Source organism: Gorilla gorilla, chromosome 5 (assembly GCF_029281585.2).
Source record: "Gorilla gorilla gorilla isolate KB3781 chromosome 5, NHGRI_mGorGor1-v2.1_pri, whole genome shotgun sequence".
Classification (NCBI taxonomy): Eukaryota; Metazoa; Chordata; class Mammalia; order Primates; family Hominidae; genus Gorilla; species Gorilla gorilla.
In genome coordinates, this window is record NC_073229.2 from 42224973 (window position 1) to 42248194 (window position 23222).

General features: G+C 43.7%; 1 protein-coding gene across 1 annotated transcript in view; it reads left to right on the forward strand.

The window, feature by feature from the left end:
- Window positions 1-22175, forward strand: part of ALDH5A1 (aldehyde dehydrogenase 5 family member A1) — a 38651-nt gene extending 16476 nt beyond the window's left edge. The window contains 6 exon segments of the mRNA NM_001279612.1: window positions 3627-3770; window positions 8869-9012; window positions 11245-11403; window positions 16415-16584; window positions 20552-20610; window positions 21940-22175. Coding sequence (NP_001266541.1) covers window positions 3627-3770; window positions 8869-9012; window positions 11245-11403; window positions 16415-16584; window positions 20552-20610; window positions 21940-22145 — 882 coding nt within the window. The 3' untranslated portion in view covers window positions 22146-22175.
- The last annotated feature ends 1047 nt before the right edge of the window (window positions 22176-23222 follow it).

Consider the following 23222-nt stretch of genomic DNA (forward strand, 5'->3'; position numbering starts at 1 on the left):
TGAGACTTTCCAGAACATTTTGCATTTCTATAAGTGCACCCATTGTTTCCTGGAGTTTTGATTGTTTTTTATGTATGCTATCTATTTCATTGAAAATTTCTCCCCTTATTTCTTGTATCTTTTTTTTTTTTTTTGACTTCCTTAAATTGGGCTTTGCCTTTCTTTGTTGCCTCCCTGATTAGCTTAATACATAACTATCTGAATTCTTTTTCAGGTAAATCAGGGATTTCTTCTTGATTTGGATCCATTGTTGGTGAGCTAGTGTGATTTTTGGGGGGTGTTAAAGGATCTTGTTTTTCCATATTACCAGAGTTGGCTTTCTGGTTTCTTCTTATTGGGGTAGGCTCTGTCAGAGGGAAGGTCTAGGGCTGAAGGCTGTTGTTCAGATTCTTTTGTCCCACGGGGTGTTCCCTTGATGTAGTAGCTCCCCCTTTTCCTAGGGATGTGGCTTCCTGAGAGCCGAGCTGTAGTGATTGTTATCTGTCTTCTGGATCTAGCCACCCAGCAAGTCTACCAGGCTCCAGGCTGCTACTGAGGGTTGTCTGCACAGAGTCCTGTGATGTGAACCGTCCGTGGGTCTCTCAGCCGTAGATACCAGCACAGTATTTGGGGTTTCTCCCAGGTCCTGCAGGAGCAATCTGCTTCCTTCACAGGATCTGTGTGCTCTCCCAGTTTTCCTGATTTATTCCTGCAGTCGTTCTGGAGCAAAAGTTCACAGTGCAAGCCTCCACATGCTGTTTTGTCCGTCCGAGTAGGAGGCAGTCTAAATCTAGTCCTGCTTCCCATCCGCCATGATCTCTAAAATTATCTTTCTTTTCACCTTCGATTTTTCTTAAGGTTATGTGTGGTGTTTGTTCATGCTTGTGTTCCTTCTAATTTGGTTTTCATTTCTGAAATGATTTACTTCTTTCTTCTGATTCTTTCCTATATTCCTTCACCTCATTGCCGAAGTTTTCTAGCCTCAGTTCATGTTGGTTGTTCTTTTGTGTCTTGGTGTAATTTTCTTGTCATCTTTTACCTTGTTTTGAAATTGTAAGTTGCAGTTTGGGTCTGGTTTTTAATGTTGTTTGTTTTGTTTTGTTTTGTGTTTGAGACAGAGTTTCACTCTTGTTGCCCAGGCTGGAGTGAAATGACACAGTCTTGGCTCACTGCAATCTCCGCCTCCCTGGTTCAAGCGATTCTCCTTCCTCAGCCCTCCAAGTAGCTGGAATTACAGGCACACACCATCATGCCCATCTATTTTTTGCATTTTTAGTAGCGACGGGGTTTTGCCATGTTGGCCAGGCTGGTCTGGAACTCCTCACCTCAAGTGATCCACCCACCTTGGCCTCCCAAAATGCTGGGATTACAGGTGTGAGCCACCGCACCTGGCCCAGTTTGGGTCTGTTTTGTGGGCATGTCTTTCTGGTATGCTTTTGTTGTCTATAGGGATATTATTCTAATTCTTATTTTCTATTTTTTTCTTTTTTTTCTTGAGACAGAGTCTCACTCTGTCACCCAGGCTGGAGTGCAGTGTTGCTATCACGGCTCACTGCAGCCTCGACCTCCCAGGCTCAAGCGTTTCTCCTGCCTCAGCCTCCCAAGTAGCTGGGACTACAGGTGTGCACCACCATACCCAGCTAATTTTGTTTTTTATTTTTTCGTAGAGATAGGGTCTCACTATGTTGTGTACGCTGGTATAGAACTTCTGGGCTCAAACAGTCCTCCCACATCAGCCTCCCAAAGTGCTGGGGTTACAAGCATGAGCCACCACACCCAGCCTCTTTTCTTTTAACAACTTTTTATGGGATTTGACCTCAGTGTTTTTGTCAGAATTTTATTTTTATGTGAAGTTAGTTTTCTGAACTTTTGGAAGAAGGCCCAGTTAGGAATATAGCTTCTTTTCCTTCACAGTGTACCTTTTGCTTTCTTGTGTATCGTGTTCAAAGATAAGGTAGCTTGCTTCCTGGCTCGCTCCATCCCCTTCCCCTGTTTTTATCAGGGCCTCCTCATCTTTCATCACACGGCTCCCAGGGGCTGGACTCTCCATGCCCTTCATTCCTTATTGCAGCATCCCATGTACTCACCTACTATTGATATTGCAGCATCCCATGTACTCACCTACTATTGACATTGCAGCATCCCATGTACTCACCTACTATTGACATTGCAGCATCCCATGTACTCACCTACTATTGATAGGGCAAGGCCCTCCCACTTACAGCTGCTATTCTCAGAGGAACAGCTGTGGGCTATTTGGGGTTCTCTGTTATTGGGTACACCACACAGCCTGTTGCTGCTCCCTGCTTCCTCTCACACAGGTGCTGATATGACGGTCAGGTCTTGTCAACACAGGCGGTATATTCTTACCCACTTGTAATTTGTGGTTTGTGGAGATACCTTGTTGTAAATGTTTGTTGTAATTGTCTTGTGAATGTCTCTGAGATTTGGGGTTCGCTGTCTAATTGCTGTTTTCATGAGGATATTGAGGGAGATTCACAAACTCATCTTCCCAGAATCTCCAGTCAGATTTATGTAATAAGCTAATTGTTAATGGAATCCAGAAATTAAAATAATTCAGGATATGTCTTATCCAAAGGGAATCTCTATGGAAAGAGCATGAGTGTCCAGATCAGGTAGCTGTGGGTTTGCATGCGGGTTCTGTTACTAGCTGTGGCCTTGGCTGGATTCTTCTCTGCTATGCCTCCCTTTCTTCATCATCCCCCTGGGAAATCACCTATGGAAAGGCTTTGCACTGCCGCCCTGCACCTAGTAGGTGCTCATTAAATGCCCCTTTTCACTTTCCCATCCTTGATTCTACAGATGAATCAAGTAACTTTTTTCTTGGCGTCTCCTTTGATTTTTCTCCGGACAGAAATTCAAGTTTTTTTATTTGCTTCTTTATTTGTTTGAACAGACCGTGGCATTGAAATTTATACTCTGGCCAGGCACGGTGGCTCACAACTGTAATCCAAACACTTTGGGAGGCTGAGGTGGGCGGATCACTTGAGGTCAGGAGTTCAAGACCAGCGTGGCTAACATGGTGAAAACCGTCTCTACTAAAACTACAAAAATTAGCCAGGCACGCACCTGTAATCCCAGCTGCTCGGAAGGCTTAGGCAGGAGAATCACTTGAATCCGGGAGACAGAGGTTGCAATGAGTGGAGATTATGCCAATGCACTCCAGCCTGGGTGACAGAGCAAGACTGTCTTAAAAAAAAAAAAAAGAAAGAAACTTATACTCTAAGAATTTTTTTGTTTTGTTTTGTTTTTTGAGACAGGGTCTTGTTCTGTTCCCCAGGCTGGAGTGCAGTGGCGCAACCTTGGCTCACTGCAACCTCCACCTCCTGGGCTCAAGTGATCCTCTGAACTCTGCCTCCCAAAGTGCTGAGATTACAGGCATGAGCCACCATGTCCGGTAGAAATTTTATTGTAATGATCTTTAACAACCCATTAATATTAACGTGACTTTAGCACTAATAAGAATTATATTTAAACTTCAAATATATTCTTAGTCTGTCCCCAATGTCAGCTTAATTTTTCTTCCATTACTTTTTGGATTAAATATCTATTTATTTCTCTTTTCTTTTTTTTTTTTTTTTCAGTTTGGTAAATTGTTGCCACATGTTTGCTGTTTCTCTTTATAGCTTGCAAGCCAGGCTGGGATTCCTTCAGGCGTATACAATGTTATTCCCTGTTCTCGAAAGAATGCCAAGGAAGTAGGGGAGGCAATTTGTACTGATCCTCTGGTGTCCAAAATTTCCTTTACTGGTTCAACAACTACAGGAAAGGTATGTGACTCAAGTTTCAAAGAAAACAAATGTCTTTCTAATATTTTATCTTGATAGGTTATAAAAATACTATTTCATCCTGATCACCAATTTTGGAAAGATTTCCAGCAGAGTGTTAAAAGCTCTGTCGCAGGCCAAGCACGGCGGCTCATGCCTGTAATTCCAGCACTTTGGGATGCTGAGGTGGGCAGATCACTTGAGGCCAGGAGTTCGAGACCAGCCTGGCCAACATGATGAAACCCCCTCACAGAAAATACAACAATTAACCAGGCATGGTGGTGCACACCCGTAATCCCAGGTACTCAGGTGACTGAGGCATGAGAATCACTTGAACCCGGGAGGCGAAGGTTGCAGTGAGCCGGGATTGTGCCACTGCACTCCAGACTGGGTGACAGAGCAAGACTCTGTTTCAAAAAAAAGGTCTGTTGGTTGAATAAAGTAATATCTGACCATCCTCTGGGGATATTTTGGACAGTTTTTTATGGCACGACATAGGTTCCTCTTTGACAAAACCAAAGAAATTGGGGCAGCGAGGGTCCCATTATTTTTGCATTATTTGTTGTATGTGAAGTGGGTGAAAGTTCTCCACTGTATTTTTTTCAATTCTGGAATGCATGTTTCTTTCAATAATCTAGAGTTAGAGATTCCAGAAACACACAATTAATGTTGAAATGGATGTTTTTAAATTGAACAAAAATTGTGTTTAGTCTAAAAGTACTTAGAGAAATGGAAAGGTCTTTTTCTTTGAGTTTTTTTTCCCTTAAATGATGAAATGTTCTTTGCTAAAAACTTAATGTGTATGCCTGTAAGTAGATGTTTATTTATCCTTTTAAATGTCCAAAAGAGGGCCGGGCGCGGTGGCTCACACCTGTAATCCCAACACTTTGGGAGGCCGAGGCAGGCGGATCACAAGGTCAGGAGATCAAGACCATCCTGGCTAACACGGTGAAACCCCAACTCTACTAAAAATACAAAAAATTAGCTGGGCGTGGTGGCGGGCGCCTGTAGTCCCACCTACTTAGGAGGCTGAGGCAGGAGAATGGTGTGAACCCAGGAGGCGGAGCTTGCAGTGAGGTGAGCCGAGATCACACCACTGCACTCCAGCCTGGGCGACAGAGTGAGACTCTGTCTCAAAAAAAATAAAAATAAATAAAGATAAAAATTAAAAAAAATAAATAATAAAAAAATGTCCAAAAGAGAAAAAATCAAGGTTGAACAAAATTTTTGTTTATGGTGTTTCTCTTCAGATGGTGTGCTTTTTTCTACTAGTTTATATCTAGATATACACATATATGTATCTGTACTCACACTGTTCATGTCCATAAACACATAACAGATAAAAAATAATATAAATCTGCCCAGGCGTGGTGGCTCACACCTGTAATCCTCACACTTTGAGAGGCCAAGGCAGGAGGATCACTTGAGCCCAACCTAGACAACATGGTGAAACCCTGTCTCTACAAAAAAAAAAATTAGCTGGGCTTAGTGGCACACACATGTAGTCCCAGCTACTTGGGAGGGTGAGGTGAGAGGATCACCTGAGCCTGGGAGGTTGAGGCTGCAGTGAGTTGTGATCATGTCACTGCACTCTAGCCTGGGCAATAGGAGTGAGACCCTGCCTCAAAAAATAATAAAAATAAAAAAGTCTAATTTCAAAGATTTTGTGCATCTATGGTCATTTTAGAAACCATGAGAAGCAGGAGGGAATAATTTAACTTTTTTTTTTTGAGACAGTTGCCCTGTTGCCCAGGCTGGAGTGCAGTGGCGTGATCTTGGCTAACTGTAACCTCTGCTTCCTGGGTTCAAGTGATTCTCGTGCTCAGATTCTTGAGTAGCTAGGATTACAGGCATGTGCCACTATGCCTGGCTAATTTTTGTATTTTCTGTAGAGATGGGGTTTCGCCATGTTGGCCAGGCTGATCCGGAACTCCTGGCCTCAAGTGATCCTGCCTCCTTGGCCTCCCAAAGTGCTGGGATTATAGGTGTGAGCCAGCGTGCCCAGCTGGAATAATGTGCTTTTAATGTCTCCCAACCATAATCACTTTTGTCATGCCATAAACTCCTACTCAGGGAGTAGTGCTTTGGAATCCTACCATTCATTCATAATAGAAATAGGAATTTTTAGATCCATAAACTGCTATGCCCCTGATCAGTGGTTCTTACAATGCAAACTTACCCGCAGAAAGATTCAAATATTACTACGAAGTAGTTAGAAAAAAAGAGGGAAGCCTGGGAGAAAGCATTGTAAATCCTTCTCATTCAAGCCAGATAAATTTCCAGGATACTGGGCGAAGGGCAGCAACTCAGTTTTCTCAGCAAACTATCCTCATCTAACAGGGCTCCAGGAAAATATCAGCCATGACCCTGCCAAGTCCAGCTTTGCTCCTCTTGACCCAGGACAGTGATGCACCTCTAGTGACTGAACAGGAAATGTGACAAGTATAGCTGAAGGGATAACTGATGTATAACTAAGCAAGCACCTCTGCTGAGCTGGTCTTCAGAGATTAGGGGCTGAGCTCCTGGTCCTGGGGTGGAGAACCTTGCCTCGTAACTGAGGCATACACAGCGAGCCTGTTCTAGGCATGCCTGCCCTGCCCTTGCCACTTTCTAGGGGGGCCACCCCTCCCAGGACCCCGCTGAGAGGACAGCAGCCATGTTGTAAAACATATGATACCTCATCTCTTCCTCTGTTCAGAGAACTGAATCATGAGTGGTCATTGATTTGAGTGAAACAGAAATTGTGGGCTGGCCAGTGACCTAGGACAAGTAGCCTGGCATAGAAGGGTGGGCTGGGTCAGGGCCTTTTGCTCTAGGAAGTCCCCTCTTCTTCACTAGAGAAGAGAGAGAGCTGTTTTGCTTTCTGTTTCTTTCTCTTTCTTTTGCCTATTAAACTTCTGCTCCTAAACTCAAAAAAAGAAAAAGAAAGAAAGGTAGGCTGGGCCAATCACATGCTATCTTTGGAAGCTGAGGCCCTGAGGAGGTCAGCCCATGGGAACTGGAGCTGGGAAAAGATTCATTAAGACATGACAGGAGTTTACACCATACCCAGTGGCCAGGGCAAGCCGCCTTCCTGGAGAAGCAGAGACTGAGTGGGGAGAGGACACTGTCAGAGGACACAGAGCCAGTGCAGGTGGAGGGACAGACACCAGAGACAGGACCTGTGCTCAAGGCCAGGTGGAGGCAAAATGGAGTGACCCAACAGTGAGAATCATTTTTGCAGTGAAGCAAATCCAGGAAAAGTCAATGACGTTTCTTAAACATTTTTAAATAAAAACATAAAAAAAAGTTTAAATAGTTATGTTGCGTCCGATAAAGAAATATGTTTAGTCTTAAAACTTGAACTGCTTTCTTGAACAGTAATGTTTCAGAGAAGATTGTTACTACTATTTGATTGCTGGAATATTAACATGCAGACACATACACAGTACCCGCACGGGCCTAGCTTTCCAGCCATTCTGTGTTTTTACCAAGAACCGTGTCACAAAACTCATGACCTCAGAATGTACAACACCTGGGGGGCAATCCTAGAGCCACCTTGGGCTTGCGAACACCGTCTGTTTCACTCGAACTATCTCAAGTGTGGTCCCATCTTTCCTGCAGCCATGACTAGACAAAGACCTACTATCCTTAATAAAGCATTTAAACATCCCTAAGCAGCTTCTTAGGCTATGAAATCTCTTACTGGATATTTAAACTATAATAGCTATAAGTATCAAAAGCCTTACGATTATACATTGAGCTAGCAATTCTACATGTTCATCCTGACAGAATCATCACAGCGTTTTTGTTTTTTGTTTTGTTTTGTTTTTGAGATGGAGTCTCGCTCTGTAGCCCAGGCTGGAGTGCAGTGGCACGATCCACAGCGTTTTTTTAATGGCAAGGATGGAAACAACCTAAATGTCCAACAGACGGGGCCTGAATAAATAAATTACAGAATAGCCATGCAGTGGAATACTATGCAAGCATCTAAAGGAATGTTCTAGGCCGGGCACAGTGGCTCACACCTGTAATCCCAGCACTTTGGGAGGCTGAGGCAGACAGATCACTTGAGGTCAGGAGTTCAAGACCAGCCTGGCCAACATGGCGAAACCCCATCTCTACTAAAAATACAAAAATTAGCCAGGTGTGGTGGCACATGTCTGTAATCCCAGCTACTCAAGAGTCTGAGGCTGAAGAATTGCTTGAACCCAGAAGGTGGAGGTTGCAGTAACTGGAGATTGTGCCACTGCACTACAGCCTGGGCAACAGAGTGAGACTCCATCTCAATAATAAATAAAATCAAGTTCTAGAAACATATGTGCTGACACAAGAGGATCTTCACATTAGAGTGTTACATTAAAGGAGTAAGATATAAAGTGTTATGAAAATTTTAAGATAGACGTCCCAAATATGTGATTCATTGGGAAGATAAAGCAGGTTACGAAACGGTATAATTATATAATTATAACATCCTTTTTTTTTTTTTTTAAATGTGCATGTACCTGAATCTGCATGGCTACATTCTAAATGGATGTACTTTAAGATGTTATCAGTGTAAGGTGGGTTGTGGGATTCTAGGTGATTTTATTTCCTTATCTCTATGATTTTTAAGCCCATCATATAATTGTTTTGAATAGATAAACACTTACTTATATGGTTGAAAAATTAAGACAGTATTAAAGTTTACCATGACAAGTCTCACCCTCACCCCAACCCTGACTCACTCCCTCTTTCTATAAATAATGACTTTTACTGTCCTGTCATCCCAGTGTTTATTTTACTAATTTATTTATTTATTTAATTTTTGAAATGGAGTCTCCCTATGTTGCCCAGGCTGGTCTGGAACCCCTGGCCTCAAGTAATCCTCCCACTTCAGCCTCTTAAGATGCTGGAATTACAGGTGCACACTACCACACCCAGCCTCTTCCCAATGTTTCTTTATCAAATACAAGCAAATGTAAACATATATTCTTATTTCTCTGTTTTCTTATGCAAAGTTATCCCATGTACACCACTATGCACCTTGCTTTTTTCACCATTTGGTAATTTTTTTAAACAAAGGCTTAACAATCCTGGTAATGGATTTCTGTGCTCACAGCTTTCTCTCCTCTGCTCACAGATCCTGTTGCACCATGCAGCAAACTCTGTGAAAAGGGTCTCTATGGAGCTGGGCGGCCTTGCTCCATTTATAGTATTTGACAGTGCCAACGTGGACCAGGCTGTAGCAGGGGCCATGGCATCTAAATTTAGGAACACTGGACAGGTGAGTCCTGGAGAGTATTTCAGGATGTGTGTTTGCGTGTGCATGTGTGAGTGTGTGTGTATGTGTGATATGTGTGCATGTGAGAGTGTGTGTGTGTGCGCGTGTGTGTGTGTTACAAAGATCCCACCACCTCTACTGCCTTATATCCCGGAAGGAAACTTTGGGGTTCCTTCCATTATTCATTCTTTATTCATTGACTCTTTCAGCAAATATTTAGTATATGCCTTACTTTTTATTACCAGGGTTATACTAGGCTCAGAGGGGCCCCCCCAAAATAAGGTACAGTCCCTGGTTTCAAATAATTTTCTGAACAGCAGATGTCCTTTAGTCAAATTGTTCTCTGTTTTCTTCTTTCCCCTATCCTTTTAATCTGGTTATTTTTATAGTTTTCTTTCATTGATCTTTTTTCTACTGAATGGATATAATTTTCTCAGACACAGAACAGCCTTGAACAATTGGGGTCTCTGAGGCCAAGGGAAAGAAAGTAAGAAAATGTTGAGGAGGGTGGTGGCTGGAATAACTCAGAACCCTGTTGCCTGCTATGACCCAGTGGGGTCTCGCTGTCCCGAGATGGAGGGAGCCTCAGAGGTGCCCTCTACAGGGCACAGGCCCACGCCAGCAGTGTTTTGGAGGAGTATCCAGGCTGTCCTGGGAGACCAGAGGCCTGAGCTCATGTCTTCCTAGGAAATCCTGGAATATTTGATCTGTCAGGGACCTTCACAGTTATCAGCTCTACAAACATTGCATTTTAGAGATGAGGAAATGAAACTCTAGAAAGAAAAAGTGACTTGAGATCAGACGTCTTTGGGCCACAGTGTCAAATCTGCTGAGGAGCTGGGACTCTGAGCCAAGCGTCCTGTCTTCCAGTTCTATCCAAGCTGTTGCCAGGATCCTGCCTTCTTAAATATTCTTAAGCATTCATCTTAAAAGTACCATCAATATGTAATTTTAAATGCATTCTAGAAACAGAGTAAATATCCCTGAAAGGTTATATTGTGAAAAAATTGTGAAATGTGTGATATTCTCTATCAAATAATTTTCATCCTTGCCTTGGCCTTTGGTAATTAAGTTTTTCCCTTCCACATAACCTAAATAAGCTTGGTTTTGTCAGAAATAAGTATATTTTCCTTCATAAATACAAAATGTCAATATATGTTACCATCAATTACACTGTAAGGCTACAACTTGGGGACAGGTATGGTGGCTCACAACTGTAATCCCAGCATTCTGGGAGGCCAAGGCAGGAGGATCACTTGAGCCCAGGAGTTGGAGACCAGCCTGGGCAACAGAGTGAGACTCTGTCTCTACAATTTTTTTTGTGTGTGTGACAGAGTCTCACTCTGTTGCCCAGGCTGGAGTGTAGTGGCATGATGTCAGCTCACTGCAACCTCCACCTCCTGGATTCAAGAGATTCTCCTGCCTCAGCCTCCTGAGTAGCTGGGACTACAGCTAATTTTTCTATTTTTAGTAGAGATGGGTTTCACTATGTTGGCCAGGCTAGTCTCAAACTCCTGACCTTAGGTGATCCACCCACCTCAGCCTCCCAAAGTGCTGGGGTTACAGGCATGAGCCACTGCGCCCAGGCAAAAAAAATTAAAAATTAGCTGGGCATGGTGGCAAGTGCCTATAGTCCCACCTACTTGGGAGGCTGAGGTGGAAGAATCACTTGAGCCCTGGAGGTCAAGGCTGCAGTGAACTCACCACTACTGCACTCCAGCCTGGGCGACAGAGCGAGACCCTGTGTCAGCAAAACACAAGACTATAAGTTGGTGTTGGACCACATTCCTCTTAGCCTCTGCTGTTGCTGCAGCATCGCAGTCTCCTAGGAGAATTGCACTCTTTCCCCACCCCCCAGGGAAACAAAACAAACAAAAGCCATTTGAAAAAAACATAGATTGGGTGGCTTTTTTTTCTTTTCTTTCGTGTGTGTGTGTGTGTGTGTGTGTGTGTGTGTGTGTGTGTGTGTGTGTACAGGTGCTTATTGCCAACTAATCACTGATGCATAGCAGCTGTGTAGCATAGCAGCTGTGGAGGGAATTGGAGGGGAACATGCACTGACTCAGTGCTTTTATCTTTGGGGCCAAGCCCACGTGAGGAGGAAAATGGCAGTTTGAACACATGACAACCACCGAGAGAAGTGTTTTCACAGAGAGGCGGTAGCAGCCACACGTTCACTGGTCAGGTCTGCAGCTTCTGACAGACTGTGTGGGTTTGTTTTTGTCTCCTGTCCAGACTTGTGTTTGCTCAAACCAATTCTTGGTGCAAAGGGGCATCCATGATGCCTTTGTAAAAGCATTCGCCGAGGCCATGAAGAAGAACCTGCGCGTAGGTAATGGATTTGAGGAAGGAACTACTCAGGGCCCATTAATTAATGAAAAAGCGGTAGAAAAGGTAAGTATATGGTATTATTTGTGAAAGTACATTTCATGGTTTCAATATGAAAAGCTTAATCAGCAAAAAACACTTTGGCTGGAGGGGTGGGGATAGAGAGGGGTGGGTTGACAGAATATTACAGCTAGACAGAAGGAATAAGCTCTGGTGTTCTACAGCACTGTAGAATGATTGTAATTAGCAACAATGTATTGTATATTTTCAAATAGCTATTATTAGAAGAGTAGATTTTGAACGTTCCCAGTATAAAGAAATGATCAATGTTTGAGGCGATAGATGTGCTAACTACCCTGATTAGAGTATAGAGTATGAGAGATCTATATCTATACATGGAATCGAATGGAATTTTCAACAATGTTTTCATACAAAAACCACAAAGGTTAAAATAATTAAAAAATTAATAATAGCTAAAAAAAATGATGTTAAAAGGCAAAAAAAAAAAATGAAAACAAAAAAGTCATTTTGGTAAAGTGCCCGGCAAGCCTATTTTGTAAACAATGGAGAAACCTGAGAAAAGTGAATTCTGCCTACCAGTTATATGAATCGGGTTGTTGTCTGGTCATGAGCTGCTACAGCCCTGCCATTGCACCAAGTCCCCATGCGGTCTGTCACTGTAGCTCTTTACTGTCCTCCCTAAATTTTGTTATAGTGATGATAATTCTATCCCTCACTGCCTCAGCAATTAGGATCTTGAGACAAAGTTCATTCATCTTTTGGAACACCTATGGAATGGAAGACTGGCTTGGTTTTGAGATGGTTTGCGTTTCGGCTGTAATGCTGATGTTGTCCTGTTCGTTCTTCTCTCGATGACAAAATCCCTGTCTAAAACAGTCCTTCATGAAAGTATCCCAGCCAGGGGTGCAGAATCACAGATGCCATGTTCAGGATTTAGAGATATTGAGGGGAAACTGCTTTTAGGAAAGATTTGTTTGTTTAAAAAAATGTTATAATCCATACTACTAGCTATATGAGACTTCTCTCCTTATTCTACTGTTTAAAAAAAATCCATTTTGGAGTCACAAGAAAGTTTCTTGTAATATCAAACATCCAGTTTTTTTTTTTTTTTTTTTTTTTTGAGATGGAGTCTCGCTCTGTTGCCCAGGCTAGAGTATAGTGGTGAGTCTTGACTCACTGCAACCTCCGCCCCACTGAGTTCAATCGATTCTCCTGCCTCAGCCTCCCGAGTAGCTGGGGTTACAGGCACCCACCACCATGCCTGGCTACTTTTTGTATTTTTAGTAGTGCTGGGGTTTCACATGTTGGCCAGACTGCTCTCGAACTCCTGACCTCAGGTGATCCACCTGCCTCAGCCTCCCAAAGTGCTGGGATTACAGGCGTGAGCCACCATGCCTACCCAGAAATGGTTTTAACGGAATATTTTAAATCAAGAAGACAGTAGAAGCTGAAGATTGTGTGTGGGAAAGAAGGGAGGAGAGGTGGTCAGAGGGAGACACACAGTAGAGGCACAGCCAGCCCCTGGATGCAACTGAAGAACCAGAAGCAAGTGACAGCCAAGTCAGTACTCATCATGGGAAGCACAGCCCCACCGCTGTTCCTCAACCTCCTCAGAGCCTGAGAGCCAAGCCCTGACTCCATGGCTGCCTCCACCCCGTGGGCAGTCAACTCAGCTGAACCCACATCCATTGCCTTGGGAAACCCAGGGAAGCCTCGAGGTTTGACAGAGCTCTGATAAATTTCTAGTTACTGTCTTGGGATTACTCTAGATAAAGAAAATACATTAAAATTTACATTGGAACCACCTGCATTTTAGAGGTGACTTTGGACCTTGGGGACAAGCCAGGGGTATTCACTTGTCTAGTGAAGGCAATTTGGGTCTAGGCCAGCTGTGGTTCAAGTCCTAGAGTGGTGGTCCTAAACTCACACCGTGCCTTTATCGACTACAGTCGCCTGGGACCCATCCAAGAAGACTAGGTGTTAATTTATGTGTAGTCGGCCTAGGCGTTGACATTTTCTAAGTGCCCCAGGATGATGCTAGTTTGCAGCCAGGCTGAGAAACCACTCTGTCTTGAAGATTTTTTCCCCAAAGGGAAGACGTAGACGTTGTCCTCCAGATGGTGCTGTATGCCAGGATTTCAAACAAGCAGACAGCGAGATTTCTTTTTTGCTGGAGAGAAATTTGGTGGAAACCACGTTGTTTAAAAACACTTCATTGTGTTGGCTCTAGTGTACATACTGTCAAAGAGTGGGTTCTAGGAAAAAAACACTGCACCTCACATTAATATGACAAGAAAAGGGCAGAGCAGATTATATTTGGGGAGCAAGGGGGTATTTTTGTTAAGTAGAATTATTTTTATAATATAAAATTCATAGAAAGTAAGCCATCCTAGCCGATGGGGATTATTTGCAGGTGATGCACTATGAGAGCATTGCAGGGAGGGCATGGATTTTAAAAGAGTCAGTCTCAAAGACAGAATGCACTCACACCTATATTTACCTTCCTGAAACCCTATAGAAAATTAAGCTGAGGGCCGGGCGCGGTAGCTCACGCCTATAATCCCAGCATTTGGGAAGCTGAGGCAGGTGGGTCACTTGAGGTCAGGAGTTTGAGACCAGCCTGACCAACATAGTGAAACCCTATCTCTAAAAAAAAAAAAAAAATAGAAAAATTAGCCAGGCGTGGTGGCAAGCACCTGTAGTCCCAGCTACTCAGGAGGCGGAGGCAAGAGAATCTCTTGAACCCACGAGGCGGAGGTTGCAGTGAGCAGAGATCACACCAGTGCACCCCAGCCTGAGCAACAAAACGAGACTCCGTCTCAAAAACAAAAGCAAAACAGAAAATTCAGGTGAAAATGGAAGGGAAAACAACTCCAGTGAACCAAAGATTGTAATGAACTTCTGGAACTCAGAAGGGATTGTGTTAATAGAAGTCAAAATAGATGGGTCTACCCAGGGGAACCCTGCAGAGGAAATTGGTGCGATTTTAAATGACAGAGCCTTTCTAGAATTGGTGGCTACAGAAAGTAGGAATAGGAGGAGGTGAGGAGATGAAGCTGGTTGATTCTACTTCTGCACAATTTTCTGGGTCATTCCCACCATCCCTCCTCACCACAACCACCACCAAGACACACAAGACAGCAGAGGCATTTGTTCTGGGCAGGACAGTTTTTCTGAAGAAATATAGTAGGTATCTAAGCAGACTACAGCTTCAAGAGCAAGGCAAAGTACATCAGGGTAGGGCTCTCCCGACTTTGCCTTTTGGGGAAGGGAGCTGCCCTTATGTGAAGCCTGCAAGTTAGAATAAACCCCAGCTTAAAACAGCACAGACCACTCATGCTACACATCCCCAAATTGATCAACCCAGTCCTTGTGTGTGTGTGTGTCCCCCAAACACACTGCTGGAGCTGAGAAGGAGCTGACCAGGTTAGTTTCGACAACTCAGTCCTTCATTCAGAAAGATGAACAACCAAGGATCATGATGGGAAAACCACCAGCACATAAGAGGAAAGGTCAGGAAGAACAAACAGAATAGTCCCTGAAGGAAGCAGATAAATTAGGGAACTGGAAGGAAATTTTCTAAAAATCTCATAATGTCCTGCAAGAGTTTTGGGAAGATAGTACATCTGTAAACTGTTAATAAGAAGTATGTTCTAGGCTTAAAGTATAATAATAATAAAAAAAGAAGTACGTTCTAGGAAATGAAGCAATGAAAACAAAGAGTCTGTAGAAATTAGACACATGACTGTCACAAGATTCGGTAGCTGAAGTAGATGATAAAATTTAGGAGATATTATGGAGTTTAAAGCAAACTATAGAGAGGCAAAAAATATAATAGAAATGCCAAAAAAAATCAGAACTAATCTGAATTCCTGTTAATACCCGTCCAGTAGTAGGAGTTCTGGAGTGAAATAATTGGGAAAATGGAGGAAGGGACATTACCAAGTAAATAATAGATGGAAACTTCTCAGAGTTAGGGGAAAATAATTATTCTGCAGATTGAAAGATTTCACTGATTACCAAGTAGGATGAATGAAAAGGGAAAATATATATATATAGTATTGCTAAAATTTTAGAATATCAGAGCATAGAAGACCCTAGGAGATTTCAGAGAGGAAAAAGCTATCAAGAAGAAAAAGGGTAAGAACCATTTTTGGCTCAAACTTCCTCAACAACGCCGGAAGTGGAGAAGTGCACTCAAAGTTCTGAAAGTTATTTTGTATCAGAATTCTGTACTCAAGCAAATTATCAATCAGGTGGAGTACAAAACACCAGAAACTTGGTGTATGAAAATTCAGAAACTAGACCACATCCAGTGCATCTTTTTTAAAACAACTACTTGGCCAGGCCTCGTGGCTCACTCCTGTAATCCCAGCACTTTGGGAGGCCAAGGCGGGTGAATCACGAGGTCAGGAGTTCGAGACCAGCCTGGCCAAGATGATGAAACCCTGTCTCTTCTAAAAATACAAAAATTAGCCAGGCGCGGTGGTGGGTGCCTATAATCCTAGCTACTCGGGAGGCTGAGGCAGGAGAATCGCTTGAACCTGGGAGGCAGAGGTTGCAGTGAGCCAAGGTCGTGCCACTGCACACCAGCCTGGGTGACAGAGCGAGACTCCATCTCAAAAATAAATAAATAAATAAATAAATAACAACTACTTGAGGAGAATATGTGTGTCAGAAAGCAACAAAAACTCAGTTCAGGAAATAGGACAACATGGGATCCAAGAAGCTAGAAATAACCGCAGAATGCAATGAAAGCAAATCCAAGCAAACGGCTGAGCCGCAGGCCTAAAAGAAGCGAATATATATTAGACCATTCAACAAACAGGAAGATCAAACAGCTAGAAGATATCAAAGACCAAGGAAGAAGGTGGCACTCTTGCTTCTGAATCTCTGCAAATGTGGTTCCTTCTACAAAAGGAAACCAGCGTGCTTTATTGTTAACCTACTTTTTTTAAAAAAGAAAAAAAAATGGAACTAGTTATAGTTTTCTGCAGTTTAAACATTCTAAAAGATTGTATCATGTGGAAAGCTTTTTTTCTTCATCATTACACAGGTGGAGAAACAGGTGAATGATGCCGTTTCTAAAGGTGCCACCGTTGTGACAGGTGGAAAACGACACCAACTTGGAAAAAATTTCTTTGAGCCTACCCTGCTGTGCAATGTCACCCAGGACATGCTGTGCACTCATGAAGAGACTTTCGGGCCTCTGGCACCAGTTATCAAGTAAGATCCTCCAGCCAGCGGGGAGATGGGAGGAAGAATAGAAAAGAACATAGGAAACCCTGAAAGAGATTCCTGGGCTGCTTTGAGGTCTGGCCAGGAGGCAGACAGTTGTGTTGAGTCCATTGAAGAGCAGAGTGCAATTTATGGGTTTTTAAAAAAATCATAACTTATTTGGACCATAAAATTTATCAAATTCTATTTTTTTTTTCTTTTTGAGATGGAGTTTCACTGTTGCCCAGGCTGCAGTGCAATGGTGCAATCTTGGCTCACTGCAACCTCTGCCTCCTTGGTTAAAGCAATTCTCCTGCCTCAGCCTCCAGAGTAGCTAGGACTACAGGCACCCACCACCATACCAGGCTAATTTTTTGTATTTTTAGTAGAGATGGGGTTTCACCATGTTGGCCAGGCTGGTCTCGAACTCCTGACCTCAGGTAGTCCTGCGTTGGCCTTCCAAAGTGCCGGGATTATGGGAGTGAGCCACACCATGCCTGGCCTCAAATTCTTTAATTTACTTTTTCTTACTTTCTGCTGAACTCTTTTTTTTTTTTTTTTTTTTTTTTTTTTTTGAGATGGAGGATGGAGTCTTGCTCTGTCATCCAGGCTGGAGTGCAGTGGCATGATCTCAGCGATTCTCGTGCTTCAGCCTTCCGAGTAGCTGGGACTACAGGCACGCGCACCATGCCTGGCTAATTTTTTGTAATCTAGTAGAGATGTGGTTTCAGCATGTTGGCCAGGCTGTTCTTGAACTCCTCACCTCCAGTGATCCGCCCGCCTCTGCCTCCCAAAGTGCTGGGATCACAGGCATGAACCATCGTGCTCAGACCTGAACTCATTTTCCTTCTTAACGTATTATACCTCAAAGGATTCTTTCATTGGCCTCCATAGGACATGAACTTTCTGTGTCCTTTTGTGGTCTTTTATCTCCCATTCACAAGTAGATAATAATTTACCTGGATAAAATTTTAGGTTCAACCCTTTGGAGATATTACTCCTTTATCCACTTTTTTTTTCTTTTTTTTTTTTTGATATGGAGTCTAACTCCGTCATCCAGGCTGGAGTGCAGTGGTGTGATCTCGGCTTACTGCAACCTCCATCTCCTGGGTTCAAGCGATTCTCTTGCCTCAGCCTCCCGAGTAGTTGGGACTACAGGCATGTGCCACCACACCTGGCTAATTTTTATACTTTTAATAGAGACAGGGTTTCACCATGTTGGCCAGGCTAGCCTCAAACTCTTTACCTCAAGTGATCCAACAGCCTCAGCCTCCCAAAGTGCTGGGATTACAGGTGTGAGTCACCACGCCCGGCCTCTTTATCTACTTTTATCCAGGGTTATTGCCAAGAAATCTGATTCTTGCTTCTTTGAAAGAGATCTGTTTTTTCTCTTTGGAAACATTTAGAATTTCTCTTGATCTTTGATGTTCTTAAATTTTACTATCTGGTATGGCACACAGTGAGGTTTTTCAGTTGAGGTCCTAATATCTTTAATACGGTTTTTTGTTTTGGTTTGGGTTTTTTTGTTGTTGTTGTTGTTTTTTGATGGAGTCTCGCTCTGTCACCCAAGCTGGAGTGCAGTGGTGCGATCTCAGCTCAGTGTAACCTCTGCCTCTTGGGTTCAAGCGATTCTCCTGACTCAGCCTCCTGAGTAGCTGGGATTACAGGCGCCCACCACCAGGCCCTGCTAATTTTTGTATTTTTAGTAGAGACAGGGTTTCGCCATGTTGGCCAGGATGGTCTCGAACTCCTGACCTCAAGTGATCCACCCACCTCAGCATCCCAAAGGGCTGGGATTACAGGCGTGAGCCACCATGCCCAGCTCATTAATATCTAACAGGTTTGTTTATTCCTGGAAAATTTTTTGTCATTATTTTTCCAGATATTCTTCTTCCTTTCATTTATGCTTTTCTAGCCTTCTAAGTAGTCTATTATTGTGATACTTCTACTTCTGTGCCCTACTTCTCTTGTCTCTTCATTGCATCTCTTCATTCCTGATTCATTCCTGATGCCTTCTGCGAGTCCCTCCCCTCATCTGCCAGCATATTAATGCATTCTTCAGATATACTCATTCTGGCTTCCATCCCACCCACCAAGATCTTTATCTCAACAATTGTTTTTCCCATCCCTGATATCTCCAGTGGGTTCTTCCCCATAACTGATTCTTCCTGCTTCATTATTCTCCCTTACTTTGCTGTGGCTATTTGTCCTTTTTAAAAAAACATTTTTATTCTCTTCCACCATTTCTGTCTCCCGTGGTATAGGTTGTGCTGCTTTATCTTTCTTAGTCTCGGAGCTCCTCAGACGTCTTGTAATTTTCCCTGTGAGCTCATCTTTAACTCCTTGCACCGTTGGCAGCCTTGGCTTGTGATATCTCCCGTGGGTTGTGGTAAAAAGCTTAGGCCTTGGTTTGTGCTCCTCATACATTTGGAGGGCAAAGGGTTGAGCCTCACTGAGGATGGCTCTAGTGTTAAAATCCAGTCTCAGTGCCACTCCCCCACCCCAAGTATCCTTTCCGCTGGGGTATTTTGCAGTTCCCTCTATTGGAATAGGTTGGGGAGAAGAGGCTGCTGGTGTTGCCGTTGCCTACACTTGTTTCCCATGGCTGGTGTACCTGCTGGGCATGAGCACTGGCTCACTGCCCCAAGCCAGCCCTGCTGCTTTTCTACCTGTAGCAATGTCGCATTGATCCAGGGACCCAGGTTTGTAGGCAGGATCACCTGGAACTCACAGGCGTGGTAGGAGACGTGCAGCCCTGCCCTTGCCCTGCCCACTCCTGCATGGGTGGTCCCGAGCTCGCTCTCACGTGAGGCCATCATCCTCCCCCAGATCCAACCAATTTATTGGCCTCCAGAAATGTCTTGCGTTTTTGGTGCTAGTTTCCGATTGAGGTTTTGTTGCTGTTGTTGTTGTTGGTTTTGACTATGATTCTCTTTCTCTCTCCTCTGGCATGTCCAGCATTGGGTTCACAGAGACAGCTGGCAGCTGGTGCTATCTGTACCATCTTATCCAGGACCAGAAATCTTTCTTATTATGTACTTCACTGGCCTTGTTACATCTTGCTTATGAAGTTTATTTTTATTCCACTGTTGGGGAAATGCACCCTTGAAGAACTTTCATCTTCTTTGTTTTAATAAAAACTTTTTACATAAAATGTGAACTGGACATTTTCACAGGAAACCAAAGGAAGGCATTGGTTGAGAATGCAGGCTTTGCAGTTGACTATGATGTAGCTCTAGACTTTGCTACTTCATAACTGTGTACCCTTGGACAAATTGACTTTTCGGAGCTGCCTCTGCCCAGTCCCCCTTTGCAAGCCCTGCAGAGAGACAGCTGGTTCCAACTGCTGGTAGATCCCTGAATTTAGAAATTGGGGTGCTTAGAACTTTTTGCCCCAGTTACAATTCTGGAACAACAGAAAAATACCACTGACATCTTATTCCTGAAATAAAATTTTAAAGCTAGAAGAGATGGCCTGGGCTTTGGTGCATTCCTTCATTTCAGAGAGGAGGAGACTCCAAGCATCATGCCATTGTTAAGCAGTGGTGGAGGACACATTAGAACCTGGCCCCAACCCCTTCTGAACGTTTTCTTTCTGCTACATCAGGCTTGCTTCTAAAGTAGTTGTTATGATTGTTATATATTCCCAGTGGGTACCAAGAATAGTAATCCTTTTTTTTTTTTTAAAGGGATTTTGTTTGATGTTCTGGATATGCCACAGTTCCCTACATGTTGGTCTGCTTTTTTCTTGTTCTCTTAGGAGAGATGAAGCCAGTATTGATTTGAGCATGCTAGCCTTAATCGCTGAGTTATATCGGGGAATGGTGCTGCTTTCTTCTGCAATCTGCTCTTGGATCTCTTTGCAAAACTCTGATTTACTCCTTGTGATTATTTGTGAAACAAATCAGAAGAAAAGAAAACTGGTTTCCTTTCCTCTCCCCCTTACATTTTTTATGACCTATCTTAACTTTGGCAGGTTCGATACAGAGGAGGAGGCTATAGCAATCGCTAACGCAGCTGACGTTGGGTTAGCAGGTAGGTGTTTGTCCTTGTTCAATACCAGTCATAATCATTTTTCTCCAGCTCATGCCAGATATACCCTTTTAAACATCACCCTGGGTTTTGAGACAGAAACTTCAATGAGGTATGTGTTTTGTTGCTTTCCAAGTGGTGGAATGGATTTGGATTTGTGCAAGTATGTGTACTTTTCCTTGTCCCCATGATACACATTTGGGAGCTCTCTAATTACGGCTGTGGGGAGAAGAGAAGGTGCACATTATTCTACTTTTCTAGGTGGAGAACTGCACACATCTCAAAGTCCCACATTCTCAGAGGCTTAATCCCCAGAAATTCCAAATGCTTTTTCTTCCCTTTTGCGTGGCTCCTGTAAGCCTGAACAGAAGAGGAAGGGCATCAGCAAGGAGTGTCAGGGATAATGAAAGAAGTGAAGATGGTGTGTGCAGAGGTGCCTCTCTGATGGCTGCCATTCCTTTAGTTTGGAGATGGGCCAGGTGGTCACTGCATGTACTCTATAACCCTGAGAAAATTATGTAATAGCATCCACAGCAAATGAAGTACTGCAGAAGATACAAAGACATACAAGATACCACTATAGCTCTATAGAAGCTTCCCCTCTAGCTGTAAGAGAACTATTTATACCAAGAGGAATGATAAGCATGCTATGAGGTCCCTTAGAGTTATCATAAAGCTGGAGTAAGATGTGTGCACAAGGACGTTTATAACACTGAGTTCAACATTTGTCTCTTCCTTCTCGATGGGGTGATGGTGGAGGAAGGCGTACCCTGAACTAGGTCATAAATGATGGGCAGAATTCTGGTTGTGCAGAAGCTGGAGGAGAGAGATTCTGGGCAGTGGGCACCAAGGGAGTTGAGAAGCAAAGTAAGAAAGGGTGAGGAGAATTTGGCTGACAGGTTTGGAGAGGATGGTTGGTGATTGGAGTAATGGAAGATGAAGCCAGAAATGTTAATTGAAACTACTTGGGGGGAAGAGGGTGTTGAATACCCACTAATGAATTTAACCTTATTTTATAATCAGGAGTCATCGAAAGGCTTGGGCAAAAATGTCGTGTGGAAATCTAACAGGTGTGCAGGGTGGATTGAATAGTAGAAAACAGGAAGAGGGTCTCGATAGGAGATAGTGAGAGTAGAATTGAATCAAGAGGTGACTTTCAAAGGTTTTGAGATGAAAAAGTGGACAAGACCAACCTGGGACTTTATCTGGGAGCAGGGAAGACTCCAGGCCCAAGTGACTGGACAAAAAGTCATCAATGTTGCCCTCATCTTTAGACATGATGTCTTTAATGACTCTTCTAAATGCCATATATGTCCTTTTATCCTGTGACAGGTTATTTTTATTCTCAAGACCCAGCCCAGATCTGGAGAGTGGCAGAGCAGCTGGAAGTGGGCATGGTTGGCGTCAACGAAGGATTAATTTCCTCTGTGGAGTGCCCTTTTGGTGGAGTGAAGCAGTCCGGCCTTGGGCGAGAGGGGTCCAAGTATGGCATTGATGAGTATCTGGAACTCAAGTATGTGTGTTACGGGGGCTTGTAGGATTCTTTGGTTCTTTAAAAAAATTTAAAAGGAGACTTACCTACATATATAGGTACATGCCATCCATTATTTTAAATAAACTAATAGGTTTTCAGAATTATGAATTTTTCAGAACTCATCCAGTCCTTGTAATCTTAAACAGATGCAAATCCTACCCCTGCCCTTAATGTAACTAGGAACCAATATGTGCCACATGCCTGTGGCTGCAGACTCCCAGAGAACCAGCACTGGGTTTACAGAATGAGGCCCTGGCTCCCCACCACAGCCCCAGCTGCCTCAGAGCAGGCACAGCACAAGGCAGGCCCAGCCCCATGGGCCGTCACAAAGGCTTGATCACTGCCTGGGCAGTGGCACAACCATCCCCCATGTTGCTACAGAACATGGGCCCAGAGCACCTTGAAGGAGACCCTTGACTGTGACTGGCAGGCAGATGAGGGGCACAGCACACCTCCCCAGCATCTGCCAGCTCAGCACAGAAGACACCGAATGTGCATCTGGAGGTGTTGCGGCAGAGGTTTGAGTGAACCCTCTTTCAAAGACAATAAATAGCACAGAATTGTCCGTGCTTCTGTGAGGCACGAAGGAGCACCTCTCCCTATTCCTGAACCATTTTTTAATTGATGCCTTTATTGTCCCAAATTTACCACTTAAAGAATTCTATTTTCATTTCTGTCCTGTTTGCCACTTCATTTCGTTTCCTTGAGGAAATGAGCTGAAGTGTAAAGCAAAGAATAGCTGAAGCAGCTTGGTAGGATGGAAGGCACGCAGTGGCATGGCCTGGCTCCTTCCCCGAGTGGCCTTGTTGCCTTGGGCGTGTGTTCAGCACCTCCCATCCCATGGATACAGTGGAGATTCCATACAGGCCTTACTTAGCTCCTTGCGATACTGTGAGCCAGAGAGAAAGTAAAAGCACTTCACAAAAAAATGAAAATTCTAAGGATGTACAAGAGCCATTGTTACGAGCAGCACCGCCCAGCCCTTCCTTGCCTACTGTCAGTGGCTTTGCCAAGATGGGAGGAGGCCAGTGCCCACTTGCCCACCGACCTGAGCCTGAGTAAGTGGCTGTCACCTGAGCCT